The sequence below is a fragment of the Aricia agestis genome, chromosome Z (genome assembly GCF_905147365.1).
Source record: "Aricia agestis chromosome Z, ilAriAges1.1, whole genome shotgun sequence".
In the NCBI taxonomy this organism is placed as follows: Eukaryota; Metazoa; Arthropoda; class Insecta; order Lepidoptera; family Lycaenidae; genus Aricia; species Aricia agestis.
This window is the reverse complement of record NC_056428.1, coordinates 36,081,665-36,098,742: the sequence shown is the minus strand read 5'-3', so window position 1 is coordinate 36,098,742 and position 17,078 is coordinate 36,081,665. Positions and strand designations below refer to the sequence as shown.

The window sequence follows — 17,078 nt, the reverse complement described above, 5'->3', positions numbered from 1 at the left end:
TATGGCGTTATTTTATCTACCTCATCAACACATTAGATAACTTGTAGTTTTTAATAACTTCATAATATAATAATATTATACTTGACATTAATAAGTATTCTCTCTAACACTCGGGACAATTTTTTAAGTATTTTTGTAATACTTAGAAATATTCATTAAGGGATTGCATGCATAGAAAGAGGGGAAAAACAGATTTATGATTATCTTCAAAAGTCCTAATATTTTATTCTCACATCGTTAGTAAGTAAGTATAAAAAATATTGGGACGAAAAATGAAACAGCAGATAAAATATAAATAATTATATAAAGCCTGTAGCGTATATTATTAGCAATTTACTTATAATATTGGAACGATTAGATTACAAATTATTGTTATTGAAATGTAAATTTTCGATTCTTTACTCTTAGTTAATAAAAAGTGAGTAAGTATATATAAGTACTTAATATTATATTAAAAAAACGGCATCATTTTTGCATGTTCAAAATTAATGTAAATACCTAAAGTTAGTTTTACTGGTTACAGCAGTCCATCTACACGGGTTTTCACTTAAAAAAATCGCACACTGAAATTCTAAATACCTAATAAGTAGGTACTAAGGCTTTCTAGGTATATTATTATAATATCAACATAAACATTATAATATCTAAACTTTTCATTGTGAACATAGATAATATATATTATAACGTGCATGAACATACCTATACACCTTATTATAGTATGTTGTTTCGTACATGTTTAAGTACACAAAAATAAAAAAATGGGAAATTTATTATATTGTATCATATAAAAGGTAATTTTTAACAATTTACTCGTATACAAGTAGGTATATTAATTGTAGTTTCACGTTCATTACATTTTATTTACTTACCTATTAATGATAGTTTTGGTTTTAAAACTGATTTTTGAAAGCTAATTAACTCATTTGACTACCTAAATAAATTAAAATTTAATAGAAACAATGATATCTCAATTCTAGCTTCGTTAATAAACGAGTTTTATTACCTAAATGAGTGAAGCTTATTTTAAAACATAGTATTTCGCAAACAGCAGTCACACGATAAAAAAATAATTATAATTTATATTAATATTAGCTAAACCATCATAATATTTCATAAGCATTTACAAGGGATTTCAGCTTGGGTGCATCGAGCTCGGGAACAAAATTGGGTAAAGAGTAAGTTTTAAACTCAAATCATATTACAGGCGGTGACGTAGAATTCTCTTGTCGTGATACGGGTAACCTTCGTGCCCCGGTGCGATGGGTAAGGGAAGACGGTAGACCATTGAAACCCGGTTCCATCGACAACAGAGGAAGACTTGAAATGTTCAAAGTTACCGTAAGTACGATGATTAGGTAGACATGACGTTTTTATCAATTCGATTGAATTTTTATAGCCAATTCATCAATTGAATGATTAGTAACAACAAAACTACTGGTTTTAGACTGCCGATAGTGGGGTCTACATTTGCCAAGCTACATCGTATTTGGGACAACCGGGATCAGAGGTGCGAGCGACTTTGATAGTAGAAAGTGCGCGTAAGTATCTAATTTCAAACAGATATCTTTAGATAGGTATATAACAAGCAACACAGCATTATTGGAAATTATACAATGAGATAAATTAGTTAAGCAACAGAAATTAATTTTTGTTGATTATATTTAAGTTCTTTTACTTTTTCATCATTGAAATCGTCCCCTGCTTTCTTGGAATTGTTATTAGAAATAATTTCTACTATATTATATTTCTGATAAATTTCGTACGCTTTCTTGTCAGATTATATTTCTGAAATATCTGACAAGAAAAATGATGCATGCGTCCAAGGGTTACGGGAAACCCTTGAACGCATGCACCATCTTCGGTCCTGCGCCTTATCCTACCTGAAACCAGAGAGTTACGGAAGTAAAAGAGAATGCTCTTCTCCCTCGAGAAGTCAATAAGAGTCCTGCACCAACAATAAAATAACTTTTGCGTCTGATTCATCAAAAAGTCTAAAATGTACTAGTTTTAAAGAAGTAGATAAAGATAAACGTTTTATTTCAGCGGTTACACCACACTACCCGTCCTGCTTATCGTACCAAGCCACTTGCTGGAACGGACAGTGTATTTCGAAAACAGCGGTGTGTGACGGTCGAGCCGACTGCTCTGATGGGTCCGACGAAGAATCATGCCGTAAGTCAAGCATTTATAATAATTATGTCCTTACTGATTCGTTATCATCTTTTTTGTATAGCAGTGATAAACCTATGGCAGCTCAGGACCAATGTATAAGCAAAAATTCCGATAGATGCTGGAAATGCACTTATTATTTTATCGGAACTAAGAAATGTTTACGGTATTGCCATTACTTAATCTGAAAAATTTTCAGATTCCAACGGAAAATGTGAACCGAATCAGTTCAAATGTAACAACGGCAAATGCGTGGTGTCTACTTGGGTGTGCGACGGAGACAACGATTGTGAGGATAATTCAGATGAGGCAAACTGCCTCTCAAGTGATCCCAGCCAGAGATGCAAGATTACCGAATTTTCTTGCCGTAGCAGGGACCAGTGCATCCCAAGAAGTTTCCATTGCGATGGTCAATTTGACTGCATCGACAGATCCGACGAAGTTGGTTGCAGTAAGTAGCATACTGATAACAGTCACTCTGAACCAAGATAACAGTCACTCTGTTATCTTGGTTTTTACTTAGAAAATAAATTTACATTTTTAGAACATATAATTCAAACCGGTGAGAAAGCGAAACGCAACTTTTACTCCTTTACCAAAATATCTACGTCGACATGGGGCCTCTCATTCAAAACCTTAAAATTAATTTACACTGCTACTTACCTTGGCAGCATTTGCTACGGGGCCCCCGTGTGGGCCGACAGAGCAACTATCGGCGCGGCTCGTCGCAAGTTGCTACAAAGCCAACGTCTTGCTCTTATATTCTTGTGCAAAGCTTACAGAACCACAAGCACCGAAGCCTTGCCCGTGCTAGCCGGAGTTTTACCCGTTGACCTTGAGATTCAGCGTCGTGCGACAATGTACTATCATAATAAAAACATTGACAACCCGTTTTTTTAAGCGCTCGGGATAAAATTAAAATAGCCAGATTGTTTGAACCTTTAGAAAACTCTTTGCAAAGCCTAATCTCCGAATGGCAGACGCGATGGGACTGTTCCACCAAAGGGCGACATCTTTATAATTTTTTCCCTAATATTCGTGAACGGCTATCCAAACATTGGATGGATATTGATCACTGCGTTTCTCAATTCCTGACCGGTCATGGAAATTTTAAGGCCAAACTCTACGGATTTAATCTAGTAGCATCACCCATGTGCGAGTGCTCGACCGAAGGCAACATGTTTGAACAAACAGCTCATCATGTTCTCTGGGAGTGCAGTCTCTGGCAGGACGAAAGAACTACAATGCTAAACAACCTACTCTGTACATCTGGTGTCGCATACTACGGTGATCTCGTGGACAGCGCTAGGAACTTCCGTGCCTTCAAGCGTTTTTGTCACAATTACTACTGGCAACAGTCTAACACAATAAATTAATTTAGCTCTAGCGTAGTAGTCACTATTATTATTAACGTTTATTCCCGTGGTGCTTCCCCCTTCCAGTTCTTTGACTTTCGGTCACTGCAACCTTGTGCTGTCTCCCGCTTTATATGGGGAGGGAATCTGGAATTCTTCCTACTCCTCCTATTTTCTTCTGATTAATTTCGTTGCGGGTCCCAAGACAGCTTTAGCATGTCCCTCGGGCTCCCTGAGATCATATCAAAGGGTTTTCGTGGTTGGATACCGCTGTCAATCCTGGCGACACAGGAGATACAGTGGTGGGAATGTGTGGTGGGCCAAAGCCCGTTTTAAAAAAAAGTAGCATACTGATGAATAGCTTAAAAAGGGTTGAGATTTTTAAGCAATTGTTTTGGTTACAACAAAAATAAAAGTCGTCCTATAATACAGATTGGACTAATTTTTGTTGTGTTGCCTTCAAGTTTGAAGCGAGAGCAAAATTAAATACGTAATATTTAATCAATAACTTACACCCCAACTTGAACAAGTGCAATAAGTCCGATAAACACCACTTTTTTACTTTTTAGGCCCAGTAGTCGTCATCAGACCTCCATCGCCGTCCAACGTAAGACTGATACCAGGCGACAATCTGACATTAGAGTGTGAGGCCACAGGAGTACCCACGCCACTAATTTCTTGGCGTTTGAACTGGGGTCATGTACCGCCAAAATGCAGGTCAACCAGTGAAAATGGAATCGGAAAATTGTACTGTCCCAATATGCAAGTATGTGTTATTAAAATGATTATTTGATTTAAATGAAAATCACTTGCTTGCCTTTAGCATTTATCAAATTTTGTCATTAACTATGTAGAAAAAAGTGTATTTTTTACTCATATTCCTTAGAAACACTATGAAGCATAATTTATCGGTACTTAATTTAACTTTTTGTTTTAGTTCGAAGACAGCGGTGCATATTCTTGTGAAGCTATCAATAAAAAGAGTACTGCATTCGCCAATCCCGACAGTATTGTCTTCGTTAAGCCCGAGGAACGTACTTGTCCATCCGGCTATTTCAACAGGTAATCTAAAAATTTCTACCTTACATTATTATCATGAATGATGGTTTTCGATATTTCATTTGTTGCTACGGAGCAGACCGAAGCTACATGAAACACCGTCTAGTGGCACCGGAATTTAAAAAAATGATAATTTTAGTAAAAAAGATTAATAATAATTTTAGCCTCTTTCCACAAGTCACTGGCCAGAGCTTTTGTCTTTGTCGCATCTTCTGATGCTGTTTCTGCTGTCGAATGCATCATTTAATGTTAACCATCCCATATTTCTCAACAGCGAAGCGAGATCTGAAAACGAATGTATACGATGCTTCTGCTTCGGCAAATCGACAGAATGTCGTAGTGCAGACCTGTACACGTATAACATGCCGACACCACTCGGAGAAGGTGGCACCAGACTATTAGGTGTTAGTAAAACGTACCAGGGAGACGTGGAAGTCGACAAAAATCAACAAATTACGGAACAGTTTTATTACCAGCCCTTGAGAAACGGTGCTACGGTAAGCTTTTTTTGAAGAAACTAACATAATATTATTATTTACTTACTACTTACTATATTGCAAGAGATTTTATAGTACTATTCTATTTTATTTAAGTGAATGCATATGGACTATTATATTATTAATTTATAGGTTACGAAATTAGCCCTCACTGGATGGTCGAATATTGATAGAGTTAGTGTACATCCATACCTCACCCTACCTGAGACATACAACGGAAACCAACTTAAGTCTTACGGCGGACACATCAAATATCGTCTCACGCCTCACAGCCCTCAACCTTCGTATGGCTCGAACGATGGTCTACCAGATATTATCATTGTGGTAAGCAAATTTCATATATTACTTGATTTTTTTTCAAAAGCAATCTCAAGCACTACTCTCCCATTTAGATTTTTTTGGTTATTAACTAATATAGTGTAACTAAATTTCAGGGTAAATACCAAAGCTTGTCATTCGTTAATCGCGCCAGAGACAGATCTAGGGACATTGCTGTTGAGGCCAGACTGACAGTAGGAAATTGGCAGAAACCTAGTCCTCGTGGCACAGTCCCGGCTTCCAGAGAAGACATCATGATGGCGTAAGTTATGCTCCTTAAAATACATCTTTCTTTATTTTCGTGTTTAGTTAATTGTATCACTGGTTGTGTTCCCATGAATTGAAAAGAATTTTCGTAATAATATGTCAGACTGTTAGCTATTCTAAATAAAATGTGACAACAATCACAGCTGATGGTACATTATTTTTATATAATTTGTATCCAATTTTAGGTTGGACGACATCAAAATGATCTTGTTACGTGCTGATATGAACAATGGTGGTGTGAACATAACCGACTTCACCATGGAGTCTGGTCAGTACTTAAACGCTGGCCTTGGAGCCGCGAGCTTGGTCGAGGAATGTACTTGTCCGGAGGGATACGAGGGACTTTCCTGCCAGGTAGATAATTTTTTAAACATTTATTAAAAATAAGAACAAAAATGATGGAGGTTACTTTGTACAATTAAATTATGAGTTACTAAACTTTCACATGAAGGGTATAATTTCTAAATTAAAAATCCTGTTTTCCAAAAAATCAAGTTCAGTCGTTGATATTATGATCTCCTTGGTTTGTCTTAAATGGCATCTTTTACCAAACTTTCCTCTAATCTCATTCTTCGACAATGGAGCTTTGATAAAAATTACTAATGCAGATAAAAGTTTCAAGTCAATTGTCTGGACATTTTGTTCACTCTCAATTTACAGAAATGCGCGTCCGGCTACGAACGCGTCATGTCAGGACCGTGGCTGGGAACTTGTGTGGCGAGGAGGGAGTGCCCACCAGGCACTTACGGAGACCCCAACAGCGGAGGCGCATGCAAACCCTGCCCGTGCCCACTCACAAACCGGGAGAACCAGTTTGCAAGGACCTGCGCTCTTGGATCAAACGGACGTGTTATCTGCGATTGTATGCCTGGGTAAGTGGATATTAATATAAAAGGCTGGAAATCGATTTGAAAAATGATCTTTATTGTTATTTTAGTTAGGTACTATCAGACAAATTCATTCATACCTAGGCAGATGCCAGATGGATATATATATCTGTCATCCGCCTATGTATCATAGATCTTACAACATAAGACTGATAGTAATCGAGGTTATCCCTATGTCAGAACGTCAAAGAGTTATTAAGAGACCTTTTTATTTATAGATATGAGGGAGAAGACTGCAGCTACTGCGCTCCAGGTTACTATGGCAATCCTCTTTTCCCTGGCAACTCTTGCAAACCTAAACCATCGGAAACTTGCAACCCCATCGGCACAGTTCAAGTGAGACCTCCAGATGAGTGCGTCTGCAAAGACAATGTACAAGGCCGCAACTGCGATCAGTGCAAGAATGGATCCTACTACTTGTCCAATGACTTCAGGTAAGAAAAAAATTGTGACAAGCATTCAAAAAGTTGCTTGGAACACTAGTAATTATCCTATCCTACTAATATTATAAAGGCGAAAGTTTGTTTGGATGTTTGTTACTCTTTCACGCAAAAACTACTGAACAGATGTTATTGAAACTTTACAATAATATAGCTTATACATCAGAATAACACATAGGCTATAATTTTAACCGACTTTTAAAATGGGGGAGGTGTTATGTTCGTTTTTTTTATGTTCAATGATTACTTCGCCGTTTGTTAACCGATTTCCAATTTTTTTCTTTTGGTATATAGGGTATCATCCCAATTTGGTATTACATTCACAAAAGTGGTCCGTGGTGATCTGATGAAGAATCCATAAGTAATCGAGGGAACTCCTTAAAATTTATAGGGAAACGTGTGGTGACTTCGGTTTCGTGAGAAGTACTTGTTGGTAGCATATTATGCTACCAACAAGTAAGATTTTGCACCGAGGTATACCTGGTATACCGTGGTTCATAAGGTGCTGAGAGAACTCCTTATTTTTTCAAATCCGACCAGTAGTTCCTGAGATTAGCGCGTTCAAACAACTAACTAACTAACTAACAAACTCTTCCACTTTATAATATTAGTCTACCAGAATCTAATGGCAAAAAGTGATAAAATAAATTGACTCTAGCAATACCGGGGTAATAGGAAAAGAACATTTTCATCCTTTTTTATTTTAAAAAAATTATCCAATGATCAAGGATATTTTTTGAAAATATGCTGTCAAAAATTGCCATTAAATTCTGGTAGACCTATAACAATATTAGTAATTAGTATAAATATAGATATACCTAGTATAGATATTCCCTCTTTTATTTCAGACACGGCTGCGCTCAGTGCTTCTGCGCTGGTGTGATAGAAGACTGTACGACCAGTAACTACCGTCGTGTAACAACTTCGGTCAACTTCAACGTACCGCAGATAGTAGACCAAGTGAAACTCTTCAAGACCGGTCTCGTTGGATCATCCGGAACTGTACGATATAACGCACCACAAGAAACGGAACTGCAACCGATGCTATATGGAGGAGAAATAGCGTTGAGCGGCATAGACAGATCACAACCTGCCATCTATTACTGGAGCTTACCTGCCAGGTATGTGCTGAGAAAACGATATTATCCGTACTGATATCACAATCGACAGAACTAACAAGTAGGCCGACTTCAAATAGACTGACGAATCGACTCGGGTACAGCAGCTATCCGCTGTAAGCATGCTACGAACCGCTGAGCAACGCATTGCCATGGTGCGCTGTCCGATATGACATACTACGTCAAATGTCATGCGAGAAGTCGGGCTACTGGTTCGTTCTGTCTGTTGTGCTAATATTATGAATGCGAAAGTATACCTGTCTGTCTGTTACCCATTCGCACCCAAATTGCTGAATCGATTTCCCGAGTACCGGGAAAAGAACGTCTAGTTTTTTCCGCAAAATGTATATTTCCCACGCGATTACCTTCTAAACTAATAATCTGAACTAACTTCGATGCAATAAAGTTGTGGGCTACATCTAGAAATTGCTTACTAAGAGCCTGTTTCACCACTTTCTGATAAAGTGCCTAATAGGCTATTCACAACTTTTTTGACAGATTCACCATAATAACAATGAACTCTTTCTATGCACATATAATAAAATACAAAATGCAAAAGAGAAACAATTTTAGGAAGAGCGCAAATTGGCGGTCTTACTGATTTAAGCAGTATCTTCCAGACAACCATAAAAAAGGATACTTATTTAAAAAAGAAATAAAAGATTATGACAAACAAAGTCTCTTAAAACTAAGTTTTTATACTTGATCTGTGAAGTTAATTAGTGGATAGCCTTATCAGGAAGTGGTCAAACAGGCCCTAAGTATTATAATATTATCATCAAAATATCATAAGCTTCAAACGAACAGTCAAAGTAAACAATGCCAGTGTTCGTTTGTTTGATCGTTCATTCGTTCTGTTCGTACTTACTAATGACTTTTTATGTTACAGCTTTTCAGGAAATAAAGTAACGTCATACGGTGGTTTCTTGAACTATCAGATCAAGCATATACCCTCAACTGGACCTGGCAACAAAAATAACGCAGCAGATGTGCAGCTTATAAGCGTAAGTGTATACCGAACCTTACTGATTGAGATATTTATAGGTATGGTATGGCTGGTGACCAGGGATGGCCATGGGTGGCAGTAACCATAACGATGGTCGGTCTAATGTTATCAAAAGCAATTCTTAAAAGTACTTGATTCATAGGCGGATTGGAGACCTACGCTGGAGACTTTAATTTAGTACAGCAGCTGTTAAACGCGTTGTATAAAACCTTCATAAAATATCATAAGCTAAATAGAATCTATTGTTTACAGTTGAACGGACTTACATTCCACTATTTCGGAAACTTCGCACCATCGAGTGACGGCACACTGAACGCAACCGTACAATTCTTGGAGAAGGGATGGCAACGGTAATTTTCTTCTTAATTTATTTGTTATATGCGAATCGGAAGTAGGTAACCTCTAGATTAAAATATCGAAGAATCTTGAAATAAAATATTATTTAACCCCACTGCCTTGTTATGATATCACAGACATTATTTTATAGACTTCGTAATTATATAGTTGGGTTATTAAAAATCCAGTCAAAAGATCACGACTAACTCAGCCTTATCATAAACCAACCAATTAACGTAGGTCTGACTATTACCTTAATCATTTTTTGATGGTTCTAATGTTTTGACAATTTATGTATTTCGTAATTTTAGGTCCGACGGCAAACCGGTGACTCGCGAGTATTTCTTGCTCGCTTTAGCCGATGTGAAGACGATATTGGTCAAGGCGACCTACACCTCGAGCCCACAAGTGTCTTCTATAGTCAGCGCCAGCATTGACACTGCCACGCCGAACGGCAACGGCCCTCAGGCTCTGCATGTGGAGCAGTGTATGTGCCCAGAAGGATACATTGGAACATCCTGCGAAGACTGCGCCCCCGGTTATACCAGGTACATTTTCGTCATAAAAGGGCAAGTTCCGTTAGTTTCTTATGAAATATTTTTTTCGATTTTTGTCGCTTTATTATTATGCATGTGGATGTAATATAATATTATGTTCAATAAAATTTTAAGTAAGTATAATAACATTGATTCTATACAGTTTACCATAGATGAGGTAGGTATCATAAAGATCTACATAGTATATGTATGAGTAAGTTTAGTATTATACATTAAAAATAATATTGTTTGTACAGGACCGAGAGTGGGCTGTACTTGAAGCACTGTGGGCGCTGCGAGTGCAACGGACATTCGAGCATGTGTCATCCCGACACCGGAGAGTGCTATGTAAGAATAACTTCAGATATTCCTTTTTATGAGATCATAATATGTTTCCTGACGTCGCTCAGCCCAATAATAATAATTGTAATTGAACAGTGAACACAATAATAATTGAGTAGATACTCAAAGTAAAGTTGCGTTCCCATTGAAGCTAAGATAAGCTGCGTTGCGAAAAGGCGATTTTTTAATATCTCATAGAAATATTGGGCTGAGCGACCTCAGGAAAATGAAGCATTCGCAACGCAGCTTAGCTCAGCTTTGCTAAAAACGCACCGGTTGCACCGGTGCCTTAATAAATTTTAACTGCCGTCTATAAATTCTATCCGTTGTTTGGCAGGACTGCGCCGATAACACCGCTGGACCGAACTGCGAGGAGTGTGCCGAAGGATACGAACGTGACGGATACAACAACTGCGTGCCTGGCCGCGATCAACCACCACAACCTACATGCAAGTAAGTTATGTTGTCTGAAAACTGGTACGATTTTTTAACATTGGCCCATAATTATGGACTAATAGGTGCAACGAAAGCACATTTCTCAGCACCATACGCGCCGAACGCACCGCATAGTACACGAAATGCGGCGCGAGGTTTCACATCATTTCATACCACGAATTCTAAAAAGCGGCGCGTTCGGCGCGTGCGTGCTGATAAATGTGCGATCGCCTTTACGCCTCTAGTACACCGACGCTGACGCGAACGGGAAAAATCTGCGAAACAGCAATAGGTACATCGCAGAAGGCACACTTTTTGTGTGATCGAGTCTGCGGCGCACATGCAGTCGGCATGGCGCGGCCATGCAGATTGTATGTGCGCCGCATCCTCGATCACACAAAAAAGTGTGCCGTCTGAAATCTCCCTCAGAGTGCCGCGAGTGTAGAGGGCGCATTTAGAGGCGTTAATGTATGATTGTACGGGATTGATGTCGATTGCGCATGCTATAGCTCCGCAGACATGTTGACAATCACGTTTATCAATCATGGCCTAGTGTGAATGATGCCGTATTACTACTGTAAATTAATTCAAACTAGCGCTTAGAACATAATATTTACTTAATATGTTCCACATCCAACAATGACGTGAGCCAATCATTTGAAATAAAAAAAACGGAATCATTCAATCCACTCGAAACATTCAGACTGCCTATTTGCACAAATATATTATATAAGTTAAATAATAATTTTACAATCTGTCGATGTAAGTAAACTTATTTATTTTTGCCAGTTGCGATCCACGAGGTGAATCAAGGCCTTGCGAGTACGGCTACTGCTCGTGCAAACAAAATGTAGAAGGTCAATACTGCGACCGCTGCAGAAACGGCACCTTTGGGTTGCAACGCAGCAACCCACTAGGTTGCACCGAATGCTACTGCTCTGGAGCCACCAGAAATTGCCATGAAGTAAGTAAACTAGTTTTTGAACCTAGTTTTTGCCTTGAATAAAAATCGAATACCTTTTAAGAGTTTGTAGTAATTCATACTTGTACTGTTCATTAAATATAATAATATTATATTCAATGGTAATTTACCTAAATTGTTGCTACTCTTTGAGTTAAAACTACAGAAAAGGCTATTATTGGTATTTCTATAGTCAAAATGAAATAACATGGCACCAGCGGTCATTCACTTTTAGTCTAGGACATAAAGTTAATATAGCTAGCGGAATAGAGCAACAATCTCGAGCTGTCAGACGAAACCAAAATTGGTTTCATCTGTGTGTAAAAATATGTGTACGTATAGGTACACATGATTTCTATGAGATTAAATTGTCAACGTGGGGCACGTGCCGACTGGACGTCAAAAAAAGAGTGATGCTGTCATGTATCACACGTCTCTTTTTACCACGCAGTGTTACTGATAGTGACATCTCTCTTGCTCAGGCCTTTGTTCCTCTATTCCGCAAGGTATATTAACTTTATGGTCTAGGAGCGATCAGAAAAATGCTCTTTCAAATTCTGTCACAAAAATTGACCTCATACAAAGACACAGACTTTCAAAGGTTCATTCAAATGTTCATAATACCTAGGTAACACTGAAAATGTTTAGAAAATGAAAAACGGCTTAATGTAGAAAGTTGACAATACTCTTATTGTTTTTAGAAGTAATCTCCGTTCCTCTCTACACATCGTCACATTCGATGGAACCACCGAAAAAGCAGTGGGTCCAGTCTTTCTTAGGGGTCTCTTCTGTGGCATTTTCGTACGCTTTCATCGCATCTTCAGGGCTCGTAATGCGAGTACCTCGAATTTTATCTTTATTTCTTGAGAATAAATTAAAGCCGCAGGGCGCCAGGCCAGGACTATATGGCGTATGACTCAATATCTCAACACGTGCCATAGTCAAATATTCAACAGTCCGTCTCGCGGAGTGCGCTGAAGCATTGTTGTGGTGAAGGAGTGTCCTGCTTCGAGGGCGCTGCTGTCGAAATATTTCCAAGACGACAGGCACACAGCGATTGACATACCATTCTGCAGTAACTGTCCTTTCATCTGCTAGCACAACTGTCGCAAAATTACATTTCCGACCAAGGAATGAGGCAATCATCTTTTTGCCTTGACTTCTTCCTTTCTTTACCTTAGTTGGCCAAACCTCGAAAGGAAACACCCCTTGAGCTGATTGTCTTTTGGTTTCGGGTTCGTAGCAATATATCCAGCTTTCATCACCTGTGAGGTTGTCAAATACAGCATTTGAGTCACCGCCGTTGAATTTATCTAACATTTGGCGACACCAGTCCATGCGAAGGCGTTTCTGGTCGTCGATTGAAGTATGGGGAATGCATCTGGTACAAAGCTTCCTGACGCCTAAATGTTCATGTAATATTTTTTGAACTTAACTCATAGCAATGCCTAGGCTTGCCCGTATCTGCTGGTAGGTCACTCTTTTATCTCCCTCTATCATGCGTCGCACAACACTAATGTTAACTTTAGTAGTCGTTGTTAAAGGACGTCCCGCACGCGGATCATCAATGAGATTAAGCTACGTCCACGTTTAAACTCGTTAAACCAATTGTAAATAGTGACACGAGATGGGGCTTCATTATGAAATGGTAATAGCAGCCTATCAAAGCTTTGTTGTTGAGTAAGCCCACAACGAATTTCATAAAAAAATCTCTCGTTAAGTTCATTTTCACGTGTAACAAGAGTTTTAGACTTGCCGCCAATTCACCAAAACAAACGACAAATAAATGTAATATACCAGATTATGTTACCAAAGAGTTCTAAAATTGTAATTTAAAAAAAGTTTTCATTAGTAATGTTTCTAACTGGCTAGTTCTAAACACTTTCAGTGTGACCCACGTATTTTCAAAACAAAAACCTAATGTGCCAGCAAGGCAACAATAGAGTGAATGCGAACTATTGAGTAGTGTGTTCTGCTTTATTTATTTTACAGGCAAGTCATTACAATAGGATAAGCATACCAGCACCGATGTTTGAAGAGGACTACGGTGGTTATTCCCTGATGGACATAAACGCTGACAATGTGATCAACAATCAATTCGTTCCTGTGCCAACTCAGAGTGAACTCAAATACATTTTTACATTCCCGCCTAATCAGGAACTATATTGGTCGTTGCCTGTATTCCCAGGTAATTAAAAAAAAATGACGGTTATTTCAATAATTTCATCAATAATGACATTAAGTGCAAAAATTGCTTAACTAGGGATGTATTTTGTACCCTTGTAATAGAGAAGTAAAGTCGTTATTCTTTTACACCTACCTTCTCAGTAAAGATGTTTAACTATACAGCATACAGACTTTCTAAACTGTCTTTGTGTGACTTATCCTATGTGCCAGACAAAGGTTTCCATACTCTATCTGTCAAGTTAAGTGGTAGATAGCCTTATCAGGGAGTGGTGAAACAGGCCCTTACCGTGTAAATATTTTTATTAATAAGGTGGTAAATATTTTGATTATAGATACATTAAAATCCACCCTTCAAGTAGTGTTACGTTTTAGGTAATCGTGTGCTGTCGTATGGTGGTTCATTGTCGTTGACGCAGATGTTCGAAACTAATGGTGACATCGAGGAGTCGAGGCCAGATGTAGACGTGGTACTTGTAGGAGACGAGCTCTCGGTGTACTGGTCTAACCCTAACCCGATAAGATCTGGAGAGGCTATGGTAAGTGCAGACAGGAATTTAGCAAAACTCATAGTTTTTTAAAACGGATTTTTGATGTGGATTGGCTATCTACATTTCTAAGGGTCAATTTACATACGGCATTGCGATCCATGTTTAATGAGCCATTCGAATTTTGAATAGGCAGCCCGAGCACCAATCTCGACTGTTCAATGTGTATCATGTTGTGTAGTAAAAAAACTTGGTAGGGTCATTCAGAAGTGTATCACATTGCATCGACTCGAACTGACCTTAAGAAACGTAATAAAACTGTTTCAAATATTTTGAAAGAATTGCTAACAATAAATATATAAACACAATACTCTTTCAGAGCTACCAAGTGCCGCTTCGGGAAGATGGATGGTACATTCTGAATTCAGCAGAGCGTGCCAGCCGATTCGACTTCATGGCTGTACTTAAGGATATCAAGAGAGTGCTTGTCAGGGCTACATTGTCGAGAAACATTCTGTCAACTTCAATCTCAGATGTGTCGATGGACACGGCAGCTGAAAGCTACGACCCAAACCTACCAGCTGCTACTGGCGTTGAGGTATGGAAAAATTAGATGTCTTGGAACCAATCAGCAATATTCCGACTAATTGACGATGAAAAATGCCGGGCCAATTAATTAAATTAACAATTATAATTTTAATAAAAAATAAAGGATAAATTATATCACTGTAAATATTATATTGTTTCCAGATTTGTTTGTGTCCTGAGGGATACACGGGAACAAGTTGCGAGTCCTGCTCGACAGGGTATTACAAAGACGAGTCGTCATCTTGCAGGCAATGCCCGTGCAATGGACATGATTGCCAACTGGACAGCTACAATGGAGTCGTTTGCAATTGTAGACCTCCCTATTCCGGCCCTGACTGCTCTTCGAGCGGTAAGTTTAAAATAGTTTTATAATTATTATCAAATTAAAATGATGACAGTGTGTGTGGTTATTTAGAATTTTAAATTAACGAATGCATTTTTTAAGAATTTTTTGAAATACTAAACTTACACAACAAAGCAGTTTTTAATTTACAATTTTGAATTACTAATAGCATTTTGTGTATGCTAACAGATTAAGATGAAAATTAATAAAACTATACTATCTATGACACATCTATTGCCGTTATATTTGGGAGTTTGCCATCTATAAAACTATAGCGATATTTATCATTTTAAAACTTGGGTTGTGACCTTGTATACATTATTTAGGCCTGGTAATGGAACTGCAACCCAAGATAAAATATTATAATGCCAACTCCAGCATAGTGAGAGTTACGTTTTGGTGCAAATACAAAGCGGACGAACCTCTGACTATCAGGTTTTATCATAATGGTCAAGAGATAAGGCCTGAAAAGCCTTACACGAAGTCACGTCGGTATAATGATGCCTGGCAGGACGAACTAGTTTGGCAGACACTATGGGACACCAGAAAACCCGGAGACAAAACCGAGTGTCGAACCTTAACAAGCAAAGGCTTCACTTTAGGTGTACTCACAACGACCCTGCCAAAAGAAGGTAGACAACGAAGTCCCGTGTCCGACGCTTGTCGCTTCTACATGTATCATGCTCATTCGTGTTTGTAGCTAGTGATGTTTAAAGTCAATTTGAAACTGTTCATACCTAAACCGACTTCAAATCGTAGAGAGAAAATCGATAAAATACATAAGTCTTCGAAAATACCAGTAAGAATCAACATACCAGGCACAGAAACAATCGAATTACCAATCATAAAATATACCTATGTATGTGTGCAATCCTAACCCTGTATTGTGTTTAATATTATTTACTAACATAATTTGTTACGTAAATCAATGTTTCATTATAGTACTTTGTAGTGTATATTTAAAAACTTTACTTGCTAGAGAAGTATATTGCCCTGGTCTTTCAAAATCTTGTATTTTTATCTTAGTAGAACTTTCATTATTCTGTTCTAATAGACCAATAATAAAAGTTAAATATTTAGTATAAATTTGACAATATAGGTAATATAATATTTTTAGGTAACGAGGTAACAACCACATACAGACCGAACCCACCAAGGGGCACTGTGGTAGTCAAAATATCAAGTCCGACCATAAAGATCCAGGAAATAGGCAGCACAGTCAATTTTACATGTCAAGCTCGAAGCCGCATGACTCCTAGACGATTACAAGTGACATGGCGAAAGGCAGATGGTGAATTACCTTATGACAGAACACAGTTCGATGACAGAACAGGAGCCATTATCATAACTAACCTCCAAATATCTGACAGTGGAATGTATGTGTGTGAGTCAAATGATGGCGTATCCACCGAGCAAGCTACTGCAACGCTCAAGGTTCCAGGTAAAATATCATATCAGTTTTTTGACTCATTCAATAATTATTATTGTTCTTATCCAGATAGCTAGTAGCTACATGACTTATGTCCTTATTTTATCTCCTATTAATATTTTCACGCCTTCTTATGGAATAGTTGTCCCCGATTGGGTATTTTATGCGAAAGGTAAGATCGGTGCAATCAAAGCTATCCCCGTGTTCCACGTTTATCGATAAAAATCACAAGCAAGTGGAACGGGAAAAACTACGGTCTTGAGCATTAGCGTTTGTATAGCTAGTGGAACGCGGGGTAAACAACACCATTACTACCAAAC

At 38.2% G+C, this 17,078-nt stretch overlaps 1 protein-coding gene across 6 annotated transcripts in view; it reads left to right on the top strand.

Moving 5' to 3' along the window:
• The window catches only part of LOC121739342 (basement membrane-specific heparan sulfate proteoglycan core protein-like), a 196,612-nt gene that overhangs the window by 155,676 nt on the left and 23,858 nt on the right, over positions 1 to 17,078 (top strand). For all 6 annotated transcript variants that reach the window (XM_042131739.1, XM_042131742.1, XM_042131741.1 and 3 more), the window contains 24 exons: positions 1,205 to 1,338; positions 1,445 to 1,538; positions 2,044 to 2,172; positions 2,369 to 2,620; positions 4,094 to 4,290; positions 4,462 to 4,586; positions 4,858 to 5,080; positions 5,213 to 5,404; positions 5,515 to 5,660; positions 5,851 to 6,019; positions 6,326 to 6,537; positions 6,771 to 6,986; positions 7,841 to 8,113; positions 9,000 to 9,114; positions 9,369 to 9,466; positions 9,764 to 10,000; positions 10,246 to 10,336; positions 10,668 to 10,783; positions 11,555 to 11,729; positions 13,719 to 13,914; positions 14,286 to 14,449; positions 14,778 to 14,996; positions 15,149 to 15,335; positions 16,447 to 16,770. In XM_042131739.1, the coding sequence (XP_041987673.1) occupies positions 1,205 to 1,338; positions 1,445 to 1,538; positions 2,044 to 2,172; positions 2,369 to 2,620; positions 4,094 to 4,290; positions 4,462 to 4,586; positions 4,858 to 5,080; positions 5,213 to 5,404; positions 5,515 to 5,660; positions 5,851 to 6,019; positions 6,326 to 6,537; positions 6,771 to 6,986; positions 7,841 to 8,113; positions 9,000 to 9,114; positions 9,369 to 9,466; positions 9,764 to 10,000; positions 10,246 to 10,336; positions 10,668 to 10,783; positions 11,555 to 11,729; positions 13,719 to 13,914; positions 14,286 to 14,449; positions 14,778 to 14,996; positions 15,149 to 15,335; positions 16,447 to 16,770 (4,284 nt within the window). The remainder of the gene's footprint in view (positions 1 to 1,204; positions 1,339 to 1,444; positions 1,539 to 2,043; positions 2,173 to 2,368; positions 2,621 to 4,093; positions 4,291 to 4,461; positions 4,587 to 4,857; positions 5,081 to 5,212; positions 5,405 to 5,514; positions 5,661 to 5,850; positions 6,020 to 6,325; positions 6,538 to 6,770; positions 6,987 to 7,840; positions 8,114 to 8,999; positions 9,115 to 9,368; positions 9,467 to 9,763; positions 10,001 to 10,245; positions 10,337 to 10,667; positions 10,784 to 11,554; positions 11,730 to 13,718; positions 13,915 to 14,285; positions 14,450 to 14,777; positions 14,997 to 15,148; positions 15,336 to 16,446; positions 16,771 to 17,078) is intronic.